Source organism: Leuciscus leuciscus (genome assembly GCF_965113295.1).
Source record: "Leuciscus leuciscus genome assembly, chromosome: 2".
Classification (NCBI taxonomy): domain Eukaryota; kingdom Metazoa; phylum Chordata; class Actinopteri; order Cypriniformes; family Leuciscidae; genus Leuciscus; species Leuciscus leuciscus.
In genome coordinates this window covers 15,365,663-15,383,011 of record NC_138726.1, presented here as the reverse complement: position 1 = coordinate 15,383,011, position 17,349 = coordinate 15,365,663, and the positions used below count along the sequence as shown (strand labels likewise).

At 35.4% G+C, this 17,349-nt stretch overlaps 1 protein-coding gene and 2 long non-coding RNA genes across 4 annotated transcripts in view; 2 read left to right on the top strand and 1 right to left on the bottom strand.

Moving 5' to 3' along the window:
• LOC309486354 overlaps positions 1-6,631 on the top strand; it is a 23,602-nt gene extending 16,971 nt beyond the window's left edge. Inside the window, exons 4-5 of one of the 2 annotated variants that reach the window (XR_014201489.1) lie at positions 4,555-4,649; positions 5,169-6,631. This is a non-coding gene — a long non-coding RNA (uncharacterized lncRNA). The remainder of the gene's footprint in view (positions 1-4,554; positions 4,650-5,168) is intronic. The other variant, XR_014201490.1, reaches the window with a different exon arrangement.
• Positions 1,126-3,642, top strand: LOC309483619 (uncharacterized protein). Its single transcript, XM_082149528.1, has 3 exons — positions 1,126-2,491; positions 2,567-2,633; positions 3,032-3,642. The coding sequence occupies exon 1, from the start codon at positions 1,132-1,134 to the stop codon at positions 2,269-2,271; it is 1,140 nt and encodes a 379-aa protein (XP_082005654.1). The 5' UTR covers positions 1,126-1,131; the 3' UTR covers positions 2,272-2,491; positions 2,567-2,633; positions 3,032-3,642.
• A 5,243-nt stretch (positions 6,632-11,874) lies between the features above and the next one.
• Positions 11,875-17,349, bottom strand: LOC309492797. The gene is made up of 2 exons (XR_014203710.1): positions 17,125-17,349; positions 11,875-12,876 (listed from the first exon to the last, which is right to left on the bottom strand). It is a non-coding gene; the product is annotated as an uncharacterized lncRNA (long non-coding RNA).

Below are 17,349 nucleotides of genomic sequence, written 5' to 3'. Positions count from 1 at the left end.
CCATCCTCAATCACTCAAACGTAAATGTGTTATGGTTAGGTCTAAGGACAAACTGTATGTCATTCCACTTCCAAACAATATTGAAAGAGACTAAAAACTGATTCCTGGGGAACTACTTCTGCAGCTTCACAGATATCAATGCCAATTTTTTTTAAGCTTTTCTCCCTAAAGTCAATAATGATTTGTTAATTTTTTTTGAACACTGATTATGCTTCTAATGTGTTAATGCAGTGTGAGTGAACTTCCATTTTTGGCCATGCAATATAGCCAGTGTTTACTTGGCTGTAGTGGTTAAACTGCCACTTGTGACATCACAATCCAGTAGCTGCACTTTCTGTACAGTAGAAAACACATTTTCTTGTGTGTTCCAATGGTGTGATGTTGATGTAAAATTTGTAATGGATTTGTGTTTATTGTACATTGTGCCTATCTTTAACATTGTATAAACTTAAATTAAAAATACTTAAATCACAATTACAAAAGTAGCCATTTGTACACTGCATACTCAAATCTATTTTAAGTAGAGCAACATAAGTATGTTTTCTTTAAATACACAAAAACTTCAAAGTACTTGTAGTGTACTTTTTAGAAATATATTAAAAGTGTGCTTGTGTTTAGCATATTTCTTAAAAGTGTAATTAAGCATATATTTATTACCAATGTACTTATAGTGCACTTGTTAGAAATATATTGAAAGTATGTTTGTTTTTAGCATATTTCTTAAAAATGTAATTAAGCATATATTTACTACCAATGTACTTATAGTGCACTAGTTAGAAATATATTAAAAGTATGCTTGTTTTTAGCATATTTATTTAAAAGTGTAATTAAGCATATATTTATTACCAATGTACTTATAGTGTACTTGTTAGAAATATATTAAAAGTATGCTTGTTTTTAGCATATTTCTTTAAAAGTGTAATTAAGCATATATTTATTACCAATGTACTTATAGTGCACTTGTTAGAAATATGTTAAAAGTATGCTTTCTTTTAAATATATTTTTTAGAAAATATACTAAAGTACTATTATTTTAAAGTGTGTTAAAAGTGGTATTATAGAAATAGATAAAAAGCATGATGCTAATATACTTTTAATATATTTAAAGATAGTATGGAAGCAAAACAGAAAATGAAATGGAAAGACTTCGTCAAACCCTTGGTACACGCTTACAATTGTACAAGGAATGAGACCACAGGATATACACCATACGAGCTGATGTTTGGACGTTCTCCCCGTCTTCCGGTCGACCTGGCTTTTGGATTACCTCTGAGTGGGGAAAAACATCAACCTCATTCACAGTATGTCCAAAATCTGAAGTCCCGGTTGAAAGAAAGCTACGATATTGCCTCGAAGAATGCTGTTAAAGCATCTGAAAAGAACAAGGTCCGCTTTGATCAAAGAGTTATTCCTTCAAGGCTGGAGCCTGGTGATCGAGTGCTTGTCCGTAATGTTCGATTGAGAGGTAAACACAAGCTCAGTGATAAGTGGGAGCAGGACATCTACGTTGTGGTGGATCAAGCTGGGGACCTACCAGTCTATACAGTGAAGCCAGAGCGTTGTGATGGTCCTAAACGTACTCTTCACAGAGATCTTCTTTTACCATGTGGTTTCCTCCCTGCTGTTGAAGAGCCGTTCATTGAGGCCAGTTCAGTCTCAAGGCCAAGAACGCGGCAGCAGCGTGAGATCCCTCCTGACTCTGAGGTCTCTGAAGAGGAAGACTCTCCACCTGAACCAACAGTTCTTGGTCTGGACTCAAGTCCAATGAAGTTCACTGTGGAGAAGTTTTATAAAATGGCTTCATCCCCAAGTGTTGCCAACGACTATCTTTCTCCACCAATGACACCTGCGAGTGAACCAGCTGTTGTTGATGAAGGATCAGAGAGTGAGCACTTACCTGAAGAAGAGACGTTACCTGAACACCCATCTGAGTCTGAAGCCGAGGAAGAAGAGTCTGTCGAACTACCTGTGGAAAGAAACTCTGGAAGTGTCAGTCCCGAATTTGTTGAAATTCCACTCACTGAAGAATCTGTCGATCTTGAGACGTCGGTTTCTAGTGTCTTTGAGCCCCTAAACTTTGATTTAACTCTTGATTCTGTAGAACCAGAACCCGGTCCAAGACGTTCTGTGCGTCAACGATTACCACCTAAAAGGTTGCAGTACAGTTCTCTTGGTAATCCCCTGATATCTGTGGTTCAAACCCTGTTACATAGTATATCTGAGGCATTAAATCCTGCTTCTACCACCAGTTCAGTTATTCACGTGGTTTAACATGCAACGGGACGTGCATGGGTTTAAAGGGGGAGGGTGTAACCCAGGTTGAAATCTGGTAATATATTATTAGTTCTGCTGCCCCTTTAAGAAGTGATCTCATGCCACCCCAGTCATGTGACTGTGCTTGGCCAATCGCGCAGTAGAGTACAAGTTTAATTAGGCTGCAGCTTCTTCCTCATTCAGAGGTGTGGGAAAGCTGATCGGCAGCTGTGGACAGGTTTGTGTTCAACAAACAATTCACTCTTTTGCTTGATTTATTCTTTTAAGTTAAACACATCATTGTAACTTTTAGAATAACTTAGTGGCTGCAGGGGATTGTCACCGTCACCAGATTGCCATATGTTTACTTAGAGGAACTGGTGAGTACTCTGAATGAATGAACTACATGCTGAAAGCTAACATATTAGCCAAATATTCACCAACTGGTTTTGATTAATTTTATGCTTTTGTGACATTTGCATTTGTGGGTTACAAATATATTTGTTTTCAGTAAGTGTGTTTATATGTAGTAAGGAAATCTGACTATAGTACTGTTGAATTTATTTGAACTTTGTGCAGCCAATATAACTTTAACATTGTACTGTTTATTGTGTTGTCATGCCCTTAATGTTTATTATTTGTAGTTTGTACATTTATTGATTCATTTTGTAATAATTTAGAATTGTGTGCACATGAAAATGATATCTGAGTGTGGAATGAGCTGATGCTTAGTTTCAATTTAGCCCTGTTATTTACTGGTCCTGTTGTTGTACTACAGGCCAGGTTTTTTCTCTCTGTCTGGAGACGAATGATGGCGAGCCGAATTTCTATTGCTGGGAGCCTACCATCCGTGTAGCATCCACTGAATAGCCATCCTACTGGTCTGGTAGGAAGGTTGTCCACAGCCTGTCCCCCACACACTTCTCCATAGACTAGTGCTTCAACCCCACATACACATCCTTCACATTATGAACAATAACTTACGGACTTATCACTACAAACTTCCATAACATCCTTGTGGGTTGTCGCGCTGGTCTTGTATACCATCTATTGCTGGGACAGTTCTTTTTCTTTTTGGTTTTTGTGTGTGTGTATTTGCTGTAATTTATATTAGTATGTACTTGAACAACAACTACCAAGTGCACTTAACTACAAACCGGTTCAACTGCAGTCTGTAAATATTTTGGGATTCTTTTCTTTTTCTTTCCTTTCATTATTTCTATTTGTAAATATTTTGTTTAATTATTTTGCAATATATGGTACCTGCACCAAATTTAAACTTAAGTTTCTGTGTTGTTACTGACCACCAGCTCCTGTAGACGAATTTAGACTTCTGTTATTTTACTAGCCTAAGACATATTAATATCGGTTAACCGTCTCAAACACCCGTTACATACAAGTATACAAAAAGTATACTTTTTTTTCACTAGGGTTCGTTCATCTTCAGAACACAAATTAAGATATTTTTGTTGAAATCTGAGAGGTTTCTGAACCACCCATAGACAGCAACGTCTTTGCAACTTTTAAGGCCCAGAAAGCTAGTAAAAACATTGTTTAAATAATCCATGTAACTAGTGCAACCTTAAAGGAGAACTCCGGTCAATTTTAACATTGAGCTCATTTTTTTGTAAATTTGGAGTGCTGTCAATACAGAGAACAACGACAAAAATCGGTGTTGCCTACACCGTGTTATCCTCTTTTTAAAATTTGCACCCTGTTGACTTCAATGGGGCAAGTTTTAAACCTGCTTTTAGCCTCTTAATATCCTTGATGTGTCATACAAGTGCCCAGCCATTGTGAGTGATTCCTTCAGCGTGAACACGGGTGAATCTGACTGCAGTAGATGTGAAAGATATCTTGTTGAAACATCTACAAATGTCCATATATGGGTGAAAATGCCCCTTGAAATCAATTTAAGGTGGCAAATATTACCCCTTAATAAAAAATGTTAATTTCTGTCACTGCTGTAAACTGACCACTGCATAGAATATGAAAAATATGAATATCTTTGTCAGTCAGCTGTCAACAGGCCTAAACAAGCCATGGCACCAAGCACAGAAACACAATCAGTAAAATGTTATCTAATTATTATCAAGAAAACTTTGAAAATATTGATCGAGACATATTTTGTCAATATTGCGCACCCCTAATGCATGGTATTCATTTTGATTTCTTCGGGTCTTAAAAAGCCTTAAATTTGACTTTAAAAAATGTGCAGAAACCCTGCTTCATAATATTTAGGTTGAACCACTGTAGCTATATATTTACCAATGTTTTTACCACTTTTCTGGGCTTTGACAGTTGCAATGATGTTGATATCAATGGAAGGACAAAACTATCAGATTTCATCAAAAATATCTTCATTTGTGTCCCGAAGATGAACAAAAGTCTTGAGGGTGAGTAATAATGACAGAATTTAAATTTTTGGGTGCAAACATGCATTTTAGTCTGGTAAATCATGTTGTCATATATGCAATAAACATTGCAAGGCTTGCAATCAAGTTAAATTATTTCTGTCACAAATGTTTGGGCTGGATTCTGGCAGTGTGTGCTCTATATAAACGGAGAGTCAAAAGACTGCCTTTCCACTAATACTCTGATGGACCTGATGAGGGGATGATATTGTTAATGAGCTGGGTGATGAGTAGACAAAAGTTGTAGAATAAAACTTTAAATCTGGCAACCCCACTTCCAAAAATTTAGTTAGTTGACAGTGTGCATGTAAACAGACACATTGAGTTGATGTATTTTACCAGGGCAGAAAAAATATCAGTTATTGATCACAACATCCAACATTGCATTTTTTTTTTTTTTTTTTATGTTGTTCAGTTTTAGACAGCTTTTGTGCTGTCTCTCTTTGTCAAAATATATACACAGTTAATAATATTTCATTGTTGTTTTTTTCTGCCTTTTAGACGCTTTCTTGACATCAATCCTGAACGTGGATCAAAAACAAAGAAAGGACAAGTAACTTCAAAGAAAACTGGCCAAGTTGTGCAAAACAAGAACACCACTGTAAGCCTACAGGTGTCCTCACTTCTGTGAAAACTTGCAGACTTTGAATGGGATTTCGTTTGCACTTTTATGGACTTCAAAAAAGAAACAGAATTTCACTGTCGTTATAAAGCTTGGAAGAGCCAGGACATTTTTTAATAGAACTCTGATTGTATTCGTCTGAAAGAAGAATGTCATATAGACCTAGGATGACTTGAGGGTGAGTAAATCATGTGCTAATTTAAATTTTTGGGTGAACTATCCCTTTAAGTGCTAACTGTTACCTGTTTGTTGTTAAGTGTTAAAATTGCATTTTATGTTTAAAAAGTAATTCAGCCAACATGTTCACAGATGGCATTTTAACTAAATAAATGTTTTAAAACCCAGAAAATGTTGTTTTCTTTTTCCTAGTGTGACTACTCTTATGAAACCTTAAAGTATAATATTTTAATTATGTAATAATAAAAGCAGTATTCCCTGTAAAAATACAATTTATTGCTGTCGACAAGTTTAATAATGTAAAATGTGGTATATACTGTATTTGGTAATTACAGTGGAGTACTGTAAATGCTGTTTACTGTAGTAGTGTTGTAAAAATACAGTATGTGGATGGCAACCCAGCTGCCAGTATTTTACTGTAAATTTACAGTGAAAAGTTTTACAGTGTACATGCATGTGATACTGATGCATTTTTAAAGCTGTGGCATATGGTTATGGTACTTTGTGGATGTATTTGTCAAAAATGACAAAGAAAACACTGCATTATTGTATTAAAATACTATATTTGGTATTCACACAATAGACAAAATCTCCAACTATAGGCATTTAATTTCAAGGCATTCAGATATAAGATTTGTATCCCTAATATATGTGAAAGTATGTACTATAGAAATAAGTACATATATGCATGTATACATATATGCGTCATATATGCATGGATACATATATGCGTCATATATGCATGGATACATATATGCGTCATATATGCATGGATACATATATGCGTCATATATGCATGGATACATATATGCGTCATATATGCATGGATACATATATGCGTCATATATGCATGGATACATATATGCGTCATATATGCATGGATACATATATGCGTCATATATGCATGGATACATATATGCGTCATATATGCATGGATACATATATGCGTCTTACATATATTTCACATTTATGTGCATATACGGGAAAATATATGGCACTTACATGAAAACGGCCATTTTTGCTATATTTTGAAATATATGTTTCATATATGTCTATGTGTTTTACATATATGAATTTTGCATATATTCTCATATATGCAGCAGACATACATGGGCACTAACATTATATATGTAATTTACATATATTGACATATATTACATTTCTGTATGGGGGGTCGGCTGCGCCCCTGCTTTCATCTTCAGGCGGGATTTGCAGATTCCGTTACCCTCGCATTGCTTGCTAAGGACGGGGCCTACGCCAAAGACTTTATAAAATTATGCTTGCTGAGCTATTAATAAATTTACACTTGTTATATCATTTTTATCTCCCGAGTCTTTCTGGTAGAACTACATTTTGTGACACAATAACAGTAGTATTTTTAAATTTCGCGGCCTTTCTCCTCTGAAAATAAAAATAGTAAATGAAATACAACCAGAAACAAATTTTCAGTTTTGCTTGTGAAAGGTAATTCCCTGAGACCTGTTTTCAATTGTGTGGCGATTTGTAAAGCCCCAAGCAGCACACGAAATAGGCATTTTTCTCAATTCTCGTTATGAGAGGTATGGGAAAGTTGCCCTCCAGAGTATGGCGGCGCCGTTGACGTACGATCCAGCGGCCAATAGGGCGTCTATGTATTTATTATGTCTATGGGTCTAAGCGTCTCTGGAAGCTCAGGCATTGTATAGCCGAATAACTCTGTGAGGTAAAGTATCAGCAAATGTTTGTTTTTGACAACTGTTCAAGTTTATTATATATTCGCAATATATTCACAACTGTTATTTACCGGTAAATGGTCTAGACGAAGTAATTGTCACTGTTTATTGTGGGGATGTTAATGCACGGGTCTGTTAACTTAAGCAATAGCCTACTTTTAAGGTAGTCTAATATTTTTCTGACTAATAAATTACTGACACAGTAAAGGGTAGATTTAAATAAAGAATAACGAATTTTAAATAAAGAAAAACAAAATTTAAATAAAGAAAAAACTACATTTAAATAAAGAAAAATGAAATTTAAATAAAGAAAAAACGAAATTTAAATAAAGAAAAATTACATTTAATTAAAGAAAAAACGAAAATTAAATAAAGAAAAAAAACGAAATTTAAATAAAGAAAAACGAAATTAAGTTAAATTAAAAACGAGATTAATTTAGATTGATAACGGGTAAAAAGGCTAATACTTGTTGGGTCTGTGTACTTTTTCGTTCATTTCGGAATGAAAGATGAAATGTAAAAAAAAGGTGCAGCTTGTTTTCTCTTAACTGTCACCGTCCCGTATACGGGACGCCTACGTTTACGTCACTATATTACAATTAAATCCTAATTTAATCATGACAAACTATATATTGTTGGAAAGGTCTAAGACTCCTAAATAGATATTTCAGCACTGTTTTTTGTTACAATTTATGCAGGAACAGTAATAGATGAATTTATGACAAGAGTGCACCTCAAAAAATCGACATGATAACAGGAGTTATGGCGTTTGTCACAAAAAGTCGACGCACACACTTTTAATAATTGAAACTTTGGTTTTCATGCTAAAAGTTCATAATAAAACATTTAATCTAGTATTTGTCAATAAAAAAAATAATAAAATAATATTATCTTCTAAAAATTATGACATATATATTATCCTCTAAAATATTATATTATATTTTTTTATTACATTACATATTTTAGTAGTTATCATAAATTAGGTATCATTTGAAAGCTTATGATCTCAGAATTCATCCTGTGAAAACTGTTTTGAAATTGGACATTGTGTTACCATAGAAACGGTACTCTAAATTATTTTATCAGGCTCCTCCCCTTTTGGGCATTATTATGTTTCATAATTTATGATAAAAATATTTTCTAATCTTGACAAAACACATATTGTCAGAAAGGTCTGAGTCTCAAGGTTCCATATTTTGTGACAGAAGTGATATTTGGACAGAATTTTTTTAATTTGTTATGTTAGAATGCATACAGTTAAATTCAATGGAATTCAATGACACCCGGTGGCTATTTTTGGTAATACGCCTAAACAAAATCTCATGGGAACTTCAATTTTTGTGATATCAACTTCAAATTTGGAACACAACTTGGTTAGATATATGGCTTTCATTTTATAGTAATTTTTTTGTAAAACATATTTTGTAAAATATATATTTTATATAAAATAAAAATATTAAATAAATTATATTTGATTTAATGTAAATTTAAACTTCCATAACTTTTTCATACTTAAATTTTTTGAAGTGCTTTCACTTCAGCAATAATCTGCTATTTTTCCCCTTTAAAACAAGACCAATCTTAGGTCTATACTCCAAAGCATTCTTGAATTACAACCATTTAAGCTTGAATAGTGCATTTTAATGTACATTCTCAAAAAGGGGGGTGACAGCTAAGGGGTTAAAAGAAAAAAACAGAAATGGCTGTATTTTTTTGTAGGCTACATAGCATAGCCTACTTTGTTATGATTTTAGTATCATAATGATTAATAAATGCACGCACAATTAATCCGTGAACTTGATTTGAAGCCTTTCAACTTGTGTGTGCAAAATTCAGAATTAAATGAATGTGCAGCAATTTGTACAAATAGGTCTACTTATACTGTTGTAGCCATTAAATGAGCGCATTTAGTTTCATATTTGTTAAAATATTATAATTAGGGGTGTAACGATACACCAATGCCACGGTTCGGTTCATATCACGGTTTTGGAGCCACGGTTCGGTTCGGTTCGGTTCTGTTTGCTGTGGGGGCAGGGTTCATGGCAGGGCACCAGCAATAATAACGCTAGATTAACTTTAACTTTATTAACTGAATTTTATACAGTGGCTTCAGCCTTTCTTTAGAGCACTTAGCACACCTGAGTTAACTAAAATGAAATAAATGCCTCCACTGACTAGTCAGAAATAAACTGCACACCTGAGTAGGGTTGCCAACTTCAGAAAAGTAAAATGCGGGACAATCGTGGTTCTTTATAGGAAAACAAGGGACACTCAAAATATTTGTACTGCATCGCACAATGTACATCATTTCATTGTCTGCAGACAGTTAAGTATATGTTTAAAAGGTTATCAGACAAACACATTTGTATTGCTTAACCTATTTATGTACAATTTAATTCTAAAAATTATTGTAAAGTCATACAAACAAAATGTCACATTACAAACAAACCACCATTCAAAATAACAGCATTTATCTGAAATAGAAAACTTTTTTAACATTATACATAGGCCTACAGTTCAAAAGTTTGAGGTTTGTAAGATAATTTTTTGGGGGAAAGAAATTAAAGAAAGTAATTGCCTACTTTTATTCAGCAAGGATGCATTACGTTAATCAAAAGTGACAGTAGCCTACATTTATAGTGTTACACAAGCTTTCTATTTCAAATAAATATCTTATGATCTTTACATTCTTCATAGAATCCTGGGGGGGAAAAAACAAAACAGTCTTAAACATTAATAATAATCAGAAATGTTTTGTGAGCATATTATTCCCTCAGGTAGATTACATGTTTTCTTGCGTGGCTGGATGTTGGACTCATGAACAATAATCACGTTGTTTGCATTCGCTAAAATTGATTTGCCGAAATCAAAACGTGGACAGTGAAAAGGAATTACCGTTAGCGCGAGACGAGTCCGGCTTGAAGCGGAAGCGACCAGACGGCAGAGGATAATGTTCGCAAAACAAACAATGATTTGTCTCAAAACGATGATTAAAAAATGCTGTGATATGTCATCATATTGGATGATGACAGGTGTCGGTGATTCGTGATCAGCACTGCTGCTGTTGCTGCTGTATCAGTCAGTGGTTGTGACCGGAGGGTCTTCAATCTCAATATGAGTTGCCATCCTGAAGTGCGTATGTAAACTCTCGAGCGTGATCGATCACCCAAATCACGTGACATGCACTTTATTTAGTAAATAATATTATAATAATATTTAGTAAAACTACAGCTCTTATTAGTTGTTAAAAGTGTACTCATTAATCATTATTTAATCAAATGTCAAGGAAGAAAAAAATAGTTTTGTGACAAAGTGATGTGAGAGTTGGGCCGGGGCAGCAGGGGGCGGGGCGCGTTCGGTTCGACATGAGAGTATCGCGGTTCGAACCGTGGCTGTTGTATCGCGGTTTGTCGGTTCGGTTTGAATATCGTTACACCCCTAATTATAATGTTTTTTTTCTTCCATTTTTGTTGATTTATGAAAAGTGAACAGCACGAGTAATAGGATGCACAATTTGAGACATGGAGTGGGTCAGACATGATTTTGACCACTTCATTAAGTTTTGTTTTGTAGAAAACCTTTCTTTAAAGTGAATTTCATTTTGTATAAATTGTATCTTAATTTTAATCTTAATAAATTTTTCATCAACCAATTGCCTGGAGTGGATTTAATAAATAAGAAGCAAATATATAGCAGATAACATAATCATGGAGGCGCCCGCGCGGTCACTTGCATTGCACGTTAACTGGAGCGCATCTCATCCTAACTTAACAGTGTATGCCTCACACAGACATGAGAAATACATCAAATGCACAAAGCTTGAAAAGTCTTTAAACGAAATAATTCAAAACGAAAAGAAAAAGGCTACTCTCTGAATATGTATGAGTATATGATCATATAGCCTAGCCTATTTTGTGAATTGTTCATTCCTGGTTGGCACACATTTTGCTGCCCTTACAAAAGTGCCGCTCTAGGCAATTGCCTAGTTCGCCTATATGGACGCGCCGGCCCTGGGTTCAGCAGTGTATTGATTCATTGTCCCTTCATAGTTTGCAAGAGACATTTAAAGGGTAACTAAACCCCTGGTCAGAGCCTGACTCCACCCACTGGCAATATTTGAAAAATGCTGGAAAAGTAGGCAGAGCCCAGTGGAGAGGGGGCGTGCATCTGTGACATATCTCTCTGCAGGCAAGGGCGTGGTTAGCTGGTACCCTCTGATGTCAGAGGGTACCACAACTTCCAATAGGAAAATTCAACTGCAGTAGCCACTGTTCAACCTGAAGAGGGCAGCACTCAGACGTTTTTACACCATATTTTGTAAAATTAAAACACTTTAAACACAAATGTCAAAAAAATTACTTGAATCAATGAACAGCACTAATAAAGCCCCATTCTTAAAGACCATTAACTAAAAAAAGTTGGTTTAGGGTTTAGTTACCCTTTAATAAACTGAGAGTATTTAATAAACTGAGACGTAGGCTATTTAATAAACTGAGCGTAGCCTATTCATCTGTTAATATGAAACGCGACTTGGCCATTCTAATTAATGATCGGAAGAACGTGTAACGACCACCGTTACTGTAAAATATGCACGTATGTCCATTTAAACTCGATTTTGGTCAAATGTGGATTATATCATTACACTGGCAAGAATATGGTGTTGTGAACTTAGAATCGAAAGACCAGGACCACTTGGTTGTTTCTTCAGCAGGATTCTTTATTGAGAACACGAGCTGTCGGTAGATGCAGTCACCAAGTCTGACGTGAATGTTCTCTTACAGTTTATATACATTTAGGGGCAGGAACCGAAAAAGACAGGTTTAGGAACCGGTTTTAGACTGAGAGCTTTGCCCACCCTAATCCACTCAGCATATCTATTCAAACACTGAGACCCGAGTACAGGACTGGCTGGACTTTCTTGCTAAAACACAAACTCCAAGAGTTTCAGTAAAACAGGACTGACCAGAGTCTTTTGCTAGAAAACTCTGATAATCATAATTTATACCTAACCTTAACATGCTAAATTCAATGTAAACCTAAATTAAACATTTTAATAAATTTGCATTCCCACATTTGCCCCTTTGAGAGTCTTAAAAAAACTCTCACATAATATACAAATTTAAACACTTAAAAGTTCATTCTTGTAACTTTTGATCGTCACAGGCACATATAACTTATTCTGTGTCATAGTGTCATAGTTCTTCTCAAAACCATAACTGTTGACACATTCGACGCAGGGTGTAAAATGTCGTATAAACTACATGATTGCACAGAAAACCATGTAGCATAAGAGTGGAAGTCTTGAAAGTCCATGGCGCCTGAATAGCTGTGAAATATGTTTCCTGTAGAAAACAAAGAAACGGCAGAACAGCAATATTCATGCATAGACTTCATTCTTCCATAAGTCATTTGATCGTATAGTGGTTTTAAGTCTAACTTTTATCAAAGTACACTTAAAAGTTCATTCTTGTAACTTGAAAAAGTTACAGGCACAAGCATGATCTGTGTTGTTCATCTGTAATTGCATGCTGACACAGAAACAAAACATGCAATTAGGGTCCGCGTTGTGTATTTTTTTCTTTTTCTTTTGTGATAGTTCGTTCAGCAGTGGGTCTAGTTGTCTTCTTGAGGTTGTGGCTTCATATGCAGGTGAGACGTCGTTGCATATGGATTTTTGGAACCAGCCATCAAGTGGTATCTGTAGAGAGGAAGAAAGAAAACAGAAAACAGAGCAGTATTTCTTCAAACACTAGGGTTGTATGGTTTTTAGAGTCTGCTGTTGTTGTTTCATTCTTTCCCCATTTCTTAATTGTTTTGACACCTATGGACCAGTGAGGTAAGGATGGACTAAATGGGGAAGGGCCTATGAGGTAGTGTCTTCACCCTGGGTTCACCCCCGAAGCCTGTTGCGTTCAGTTCTTCCCAGGGCACCGCACTGGTCTGTGTCCTATTCTGTCCCTGTTATGTGCACACTGTACAGTGTGTGAGAAAATTGTCACATTTCCATTCTCCAGTGAAACATCAGTCCTAATAAACATCATTAACAGAGGATGGTGTCTGATTGTAATGTTCTGCAGTATAACATTTGGCTGTGAGTATTCTGAATGTCCCCCAAACAAAGGCTGTGACAGTCACTTTCCTTTTGTTCTATTAAACAAAAATAAGTCTTTCATCTTTGTTGTGAGTTACTGGGGAAATTAAGCACTCACAGCCTAAATGGTTAACACCGTATCAAGTTGCCCCACGAGTTTAACGAGGAGGGGAGGGGCTGCTTCAGAATATCAAGCAGGCTAATCAGAAGCTGGTTAACCTTGTTAACTTGTCTTAAGTTATTTTTGTTTTTTCTACATTGTTTTCCAAAATGTCCGTGCTTGCCACAGTAAGAACAACTGGCTTCTCTGGGACTTTTGCGTTTCTTTGGCTTCTCTGAGTTGACCTTAACAGAAACTGCTGCAATTCTTACTCTCTCTTTGACATCAGAATCTCTTTCCCAAATAGCTAAACTTTCTAAGTTACTTCTGAGAGTTCTTTTAGCCCACGTAATATCTAGGAATGGCAAGGCTGTTCTGTACTCAGCTACAAGACCATCTGCCCAAATTCGGATTAGAGCTCCTTTGTCAGCTAACACACTTTCGGAATCATCCACTATTCCACTGTACGTTACCGCTACCTGACAGAACCTCTCAGTATATTCACTCACAGTTTCTTCTTTCTCTTGTACACAGCTAGTAACTCTCGACCAATCGATTTTGGGTCCTAAGATATTCTTTAGGATTTTCAAAACACCTTCTCTCAAATCGCCTTTACTGACATGTTGCAGTTCGGAAGTAACAGCAGACTCAAAATTGTTGAATTCAGATTCAGTTAGAATTTGTGACATCAGCTGTGTGACTTCAGGCAACGACATGTCGTAAAGATGCATTTTACTGAACAATGCTCTTCTAAATTCAGAAAAATTTGTGCGTGCTGAGGGTAAACTCTGGGAGAGTCTATCTATATCCTTAGGACCTAAAGATGTTTTGGCAACCGTTTGTATTTGGACAACAGAAGAGTTTGGAGTAACACTTTTAGTTCCCTGAGATCTTCTCCTAGCCCCACAAACCTGCACTGAATCTACAGGCTGATCAGTTACTGATTGGATGGCTACATTTGTTTCAAAGAAAGCTTTTAAGTCAGGATAATTGTTATCAGGCTGACTAACTTCTTCCACATCAGTTTTTTCTGCATCTTTGTTGCGGTTTACTTTCTTGGTCAACGAAGATATTCTAGAACGGAGCTCTTTGATCTGTTTCTCTAGCTCAGAGTTGCGCTTAGACTGTTCTGTAGCTAGGGTTAACCCTCTGAGGTCTGAGGGGTTTTTGGGGTCCTTGAGATGTTCTGACATGCCCTGACATTTGTGCTTTTTTCAGTTGCTTATAAACATATTAATGGCAAAGGTATAATTACACTCTATTTAGCACAAACAGGGCTACCATAATATGTGAGCAACATGCATGTACATGTTTGTATTTTTGAGAGAATAATGTTTATGCATGGTTATTGAAAAAACTAAAAACTAAAGTTTCTGAAATAAGGCCACAAAACACATACTAAATACGTGTCAATAAGACTTTTGACTAATTGATGTCTTTGCCTAGAGTTTTTTCTTCAAAATGATGTGAAAATCATCCTGCCCTTATCATTCACATAACACAATACATTGATTTAAATCTTGTAAAACTCTTTTTGTTTGTAAAGGCAATATGCGCAAGGGGCGTCAACCATTCAACAGCATCATGCATATGTAGTGGTTCACACCTTAGGAGACAATGGGGCCCGCATACTTAATGAGCCATTCATTCAGGTGTGTCACCTATAACCACAAGAAATAATGCAAGAGCAATATATATATACAGTATATATATATATATATATATATATATATATATATATATATATATATATATATATATATTCTATCAAATTGGTTCACAGTTGGAAGCATGTCAATTATTTATTTATTTTTACAAATTTTGCTTGCAAATTGTATAATATCCAAGGAAAACATGTCTATTAATTGTGCAGTTAATTCTCATACTGTATTTTCAGTTTTGGAATATGTATCCTCTCCCCAAATTTGTCAATAATAAAACACAATAAAAATTATTTAAAGAAAATGCTTATATTTACCTTTTAAAATTTGTTTACATCTACCTTGTAAATATATATTTTTTTATTAAAAAGGTTACAATTACAACAACAATTGAAGTGTAATCTTTCTTTGTAAAAACTAAAGTATACATTTTATCATACATATTTCAAACTTCGAATATAGCCTACATTGACAAAACATACTATATTTAACATATTAGCAAAAATTGGCAAACAAAAGCTTATTTGAGGTGGCAGATATTTTACAGTAAAAATGTGTAATCTATCCAAAACTAATCAACGAAATGTTGTCTTTCATATGTCTGTAACATAGGTCTTTCGTTTTTATTATAAGGAATATAAATGTTAATTTGCAGTTTAATACGTTGCTTATACAAATACATTTTATTTCAACATATTTCAATCGATTTTACTCAGTATAGCAAAATAGTTTGCTAAAAGCAGATCATTTATTCACACACAGAAACGCAATTCAAATTTAAACCGTCTTTTTGCGAGTTGTGGTAAACAGCGCATCTCTGCGTTCATTCATTCACACAGAAACGCGATTTACTTGAGAATGAAAAAAAAAACGTACTACATTATTCCATCCGTTGCTCCTCGAAATACCAGCACTTCTGAGGTAAGTTTTCCATTATTAGTATTCCTCACAGCGCTGCGAGACAGTGTAGACAACTACACTTATCTGAATAAACTTGATGTGTTTTCTCGAGCTGATATGTGGGCGTTCACAGTTTGTATGGGATCGTCTCAGTCATTTGCGTTTGAATAGCGCGCGCTCTCCGTGGGCGTGGCCGATTATAACGTAATGAGATGAGATGAGCTCGACTGGAATCGCTCTCTTTTAATACAGATTTCACAAGATGAGAATATTTGTTTTTTATATAAATTACTTCATTTAAAAGAAGAGAATTCAAGCTTCATGCCTGTGTGTCTGTATGCCTGTTTGACTGAGTATTCGCTCAGTTATTGTTCATTTTCGGACGCGTTTCAGAATGGACTTCACTGGCAGAGAGAAGGCAGAACTCGCTTCGTGTTTATTTTTCCTTATTTGGCAAAAAGCACAACACTTTGTTTTTATTGTGAGTATACACAAAAATAATACACATTTAACAGAATCGATTGATGTATGAAACTCCTATGGAAAATCAAAGTCAACAGAGTATTTATGAGTTTCTTTTACATTGATAAAAAAAAAGCGAGCTGGTATCGCCGGCGATACCGTAGACCTCAGGGGGTTAAACCAAATTCTCTGTGACAACAGATAAAATTTTTCACACTGTTCTTGCGAATACTTTCTCCTAGTACATTCTTACAATCTTCAATTGACCACACTTTCTCTGGATCAATGCCAAATTTCTTTGTTAAATTCAATCTGACTTGCTCAGTCACTATTGTGTCCATGTGCTCTGATAACAAAGACTTAAACTCATTGTCTGTCCATAAAGGTGTAATCTGTCTAGTACTTTTCCTAAACATTTTGTGAATTTCTATGTTACCACACAAACAAACACTAAACTTCTCTGATCAACAGAGGGTACACGTTAACACAGATTATGTATTGTTAACCTTCCTTGCCCAGAGCAAAGGATAACACAAATACAAAACTAGCACTTTACGCTAATCTTCCCTGCCTGACAAGAACAGAGGATAAATTTCATCTCTAAAAGACAACTTTAGAGGATAACTTAGTTAACAAAACCCTGCAGCTGTTTGTTAACTTCTTCTCTGTCGGCACAGAGGAAAACAAATTTGTACTGGTCTGCATTGGTTCTTTGAATAGAGTGAAACTCACCGAATCTTTGGTTGTACAGAAAACATTCGTCTGGAACTCAGTCAGGCTTTGAGTTCTTTTTTTGAGCTTGAAGTTTTCAGTCTGGAGGAAGCTGGAAAGATTCAGTCTGGCAATCTTTGTCAGATCTTTGTTGAGCTTTGAAGTTTCAAGATTCAGATCTTTGAGCTTGAAGTTCTTTGTTGAGTTTCAGTTTCTCCATCCGGGTCACACGGCACCATCTGTTGT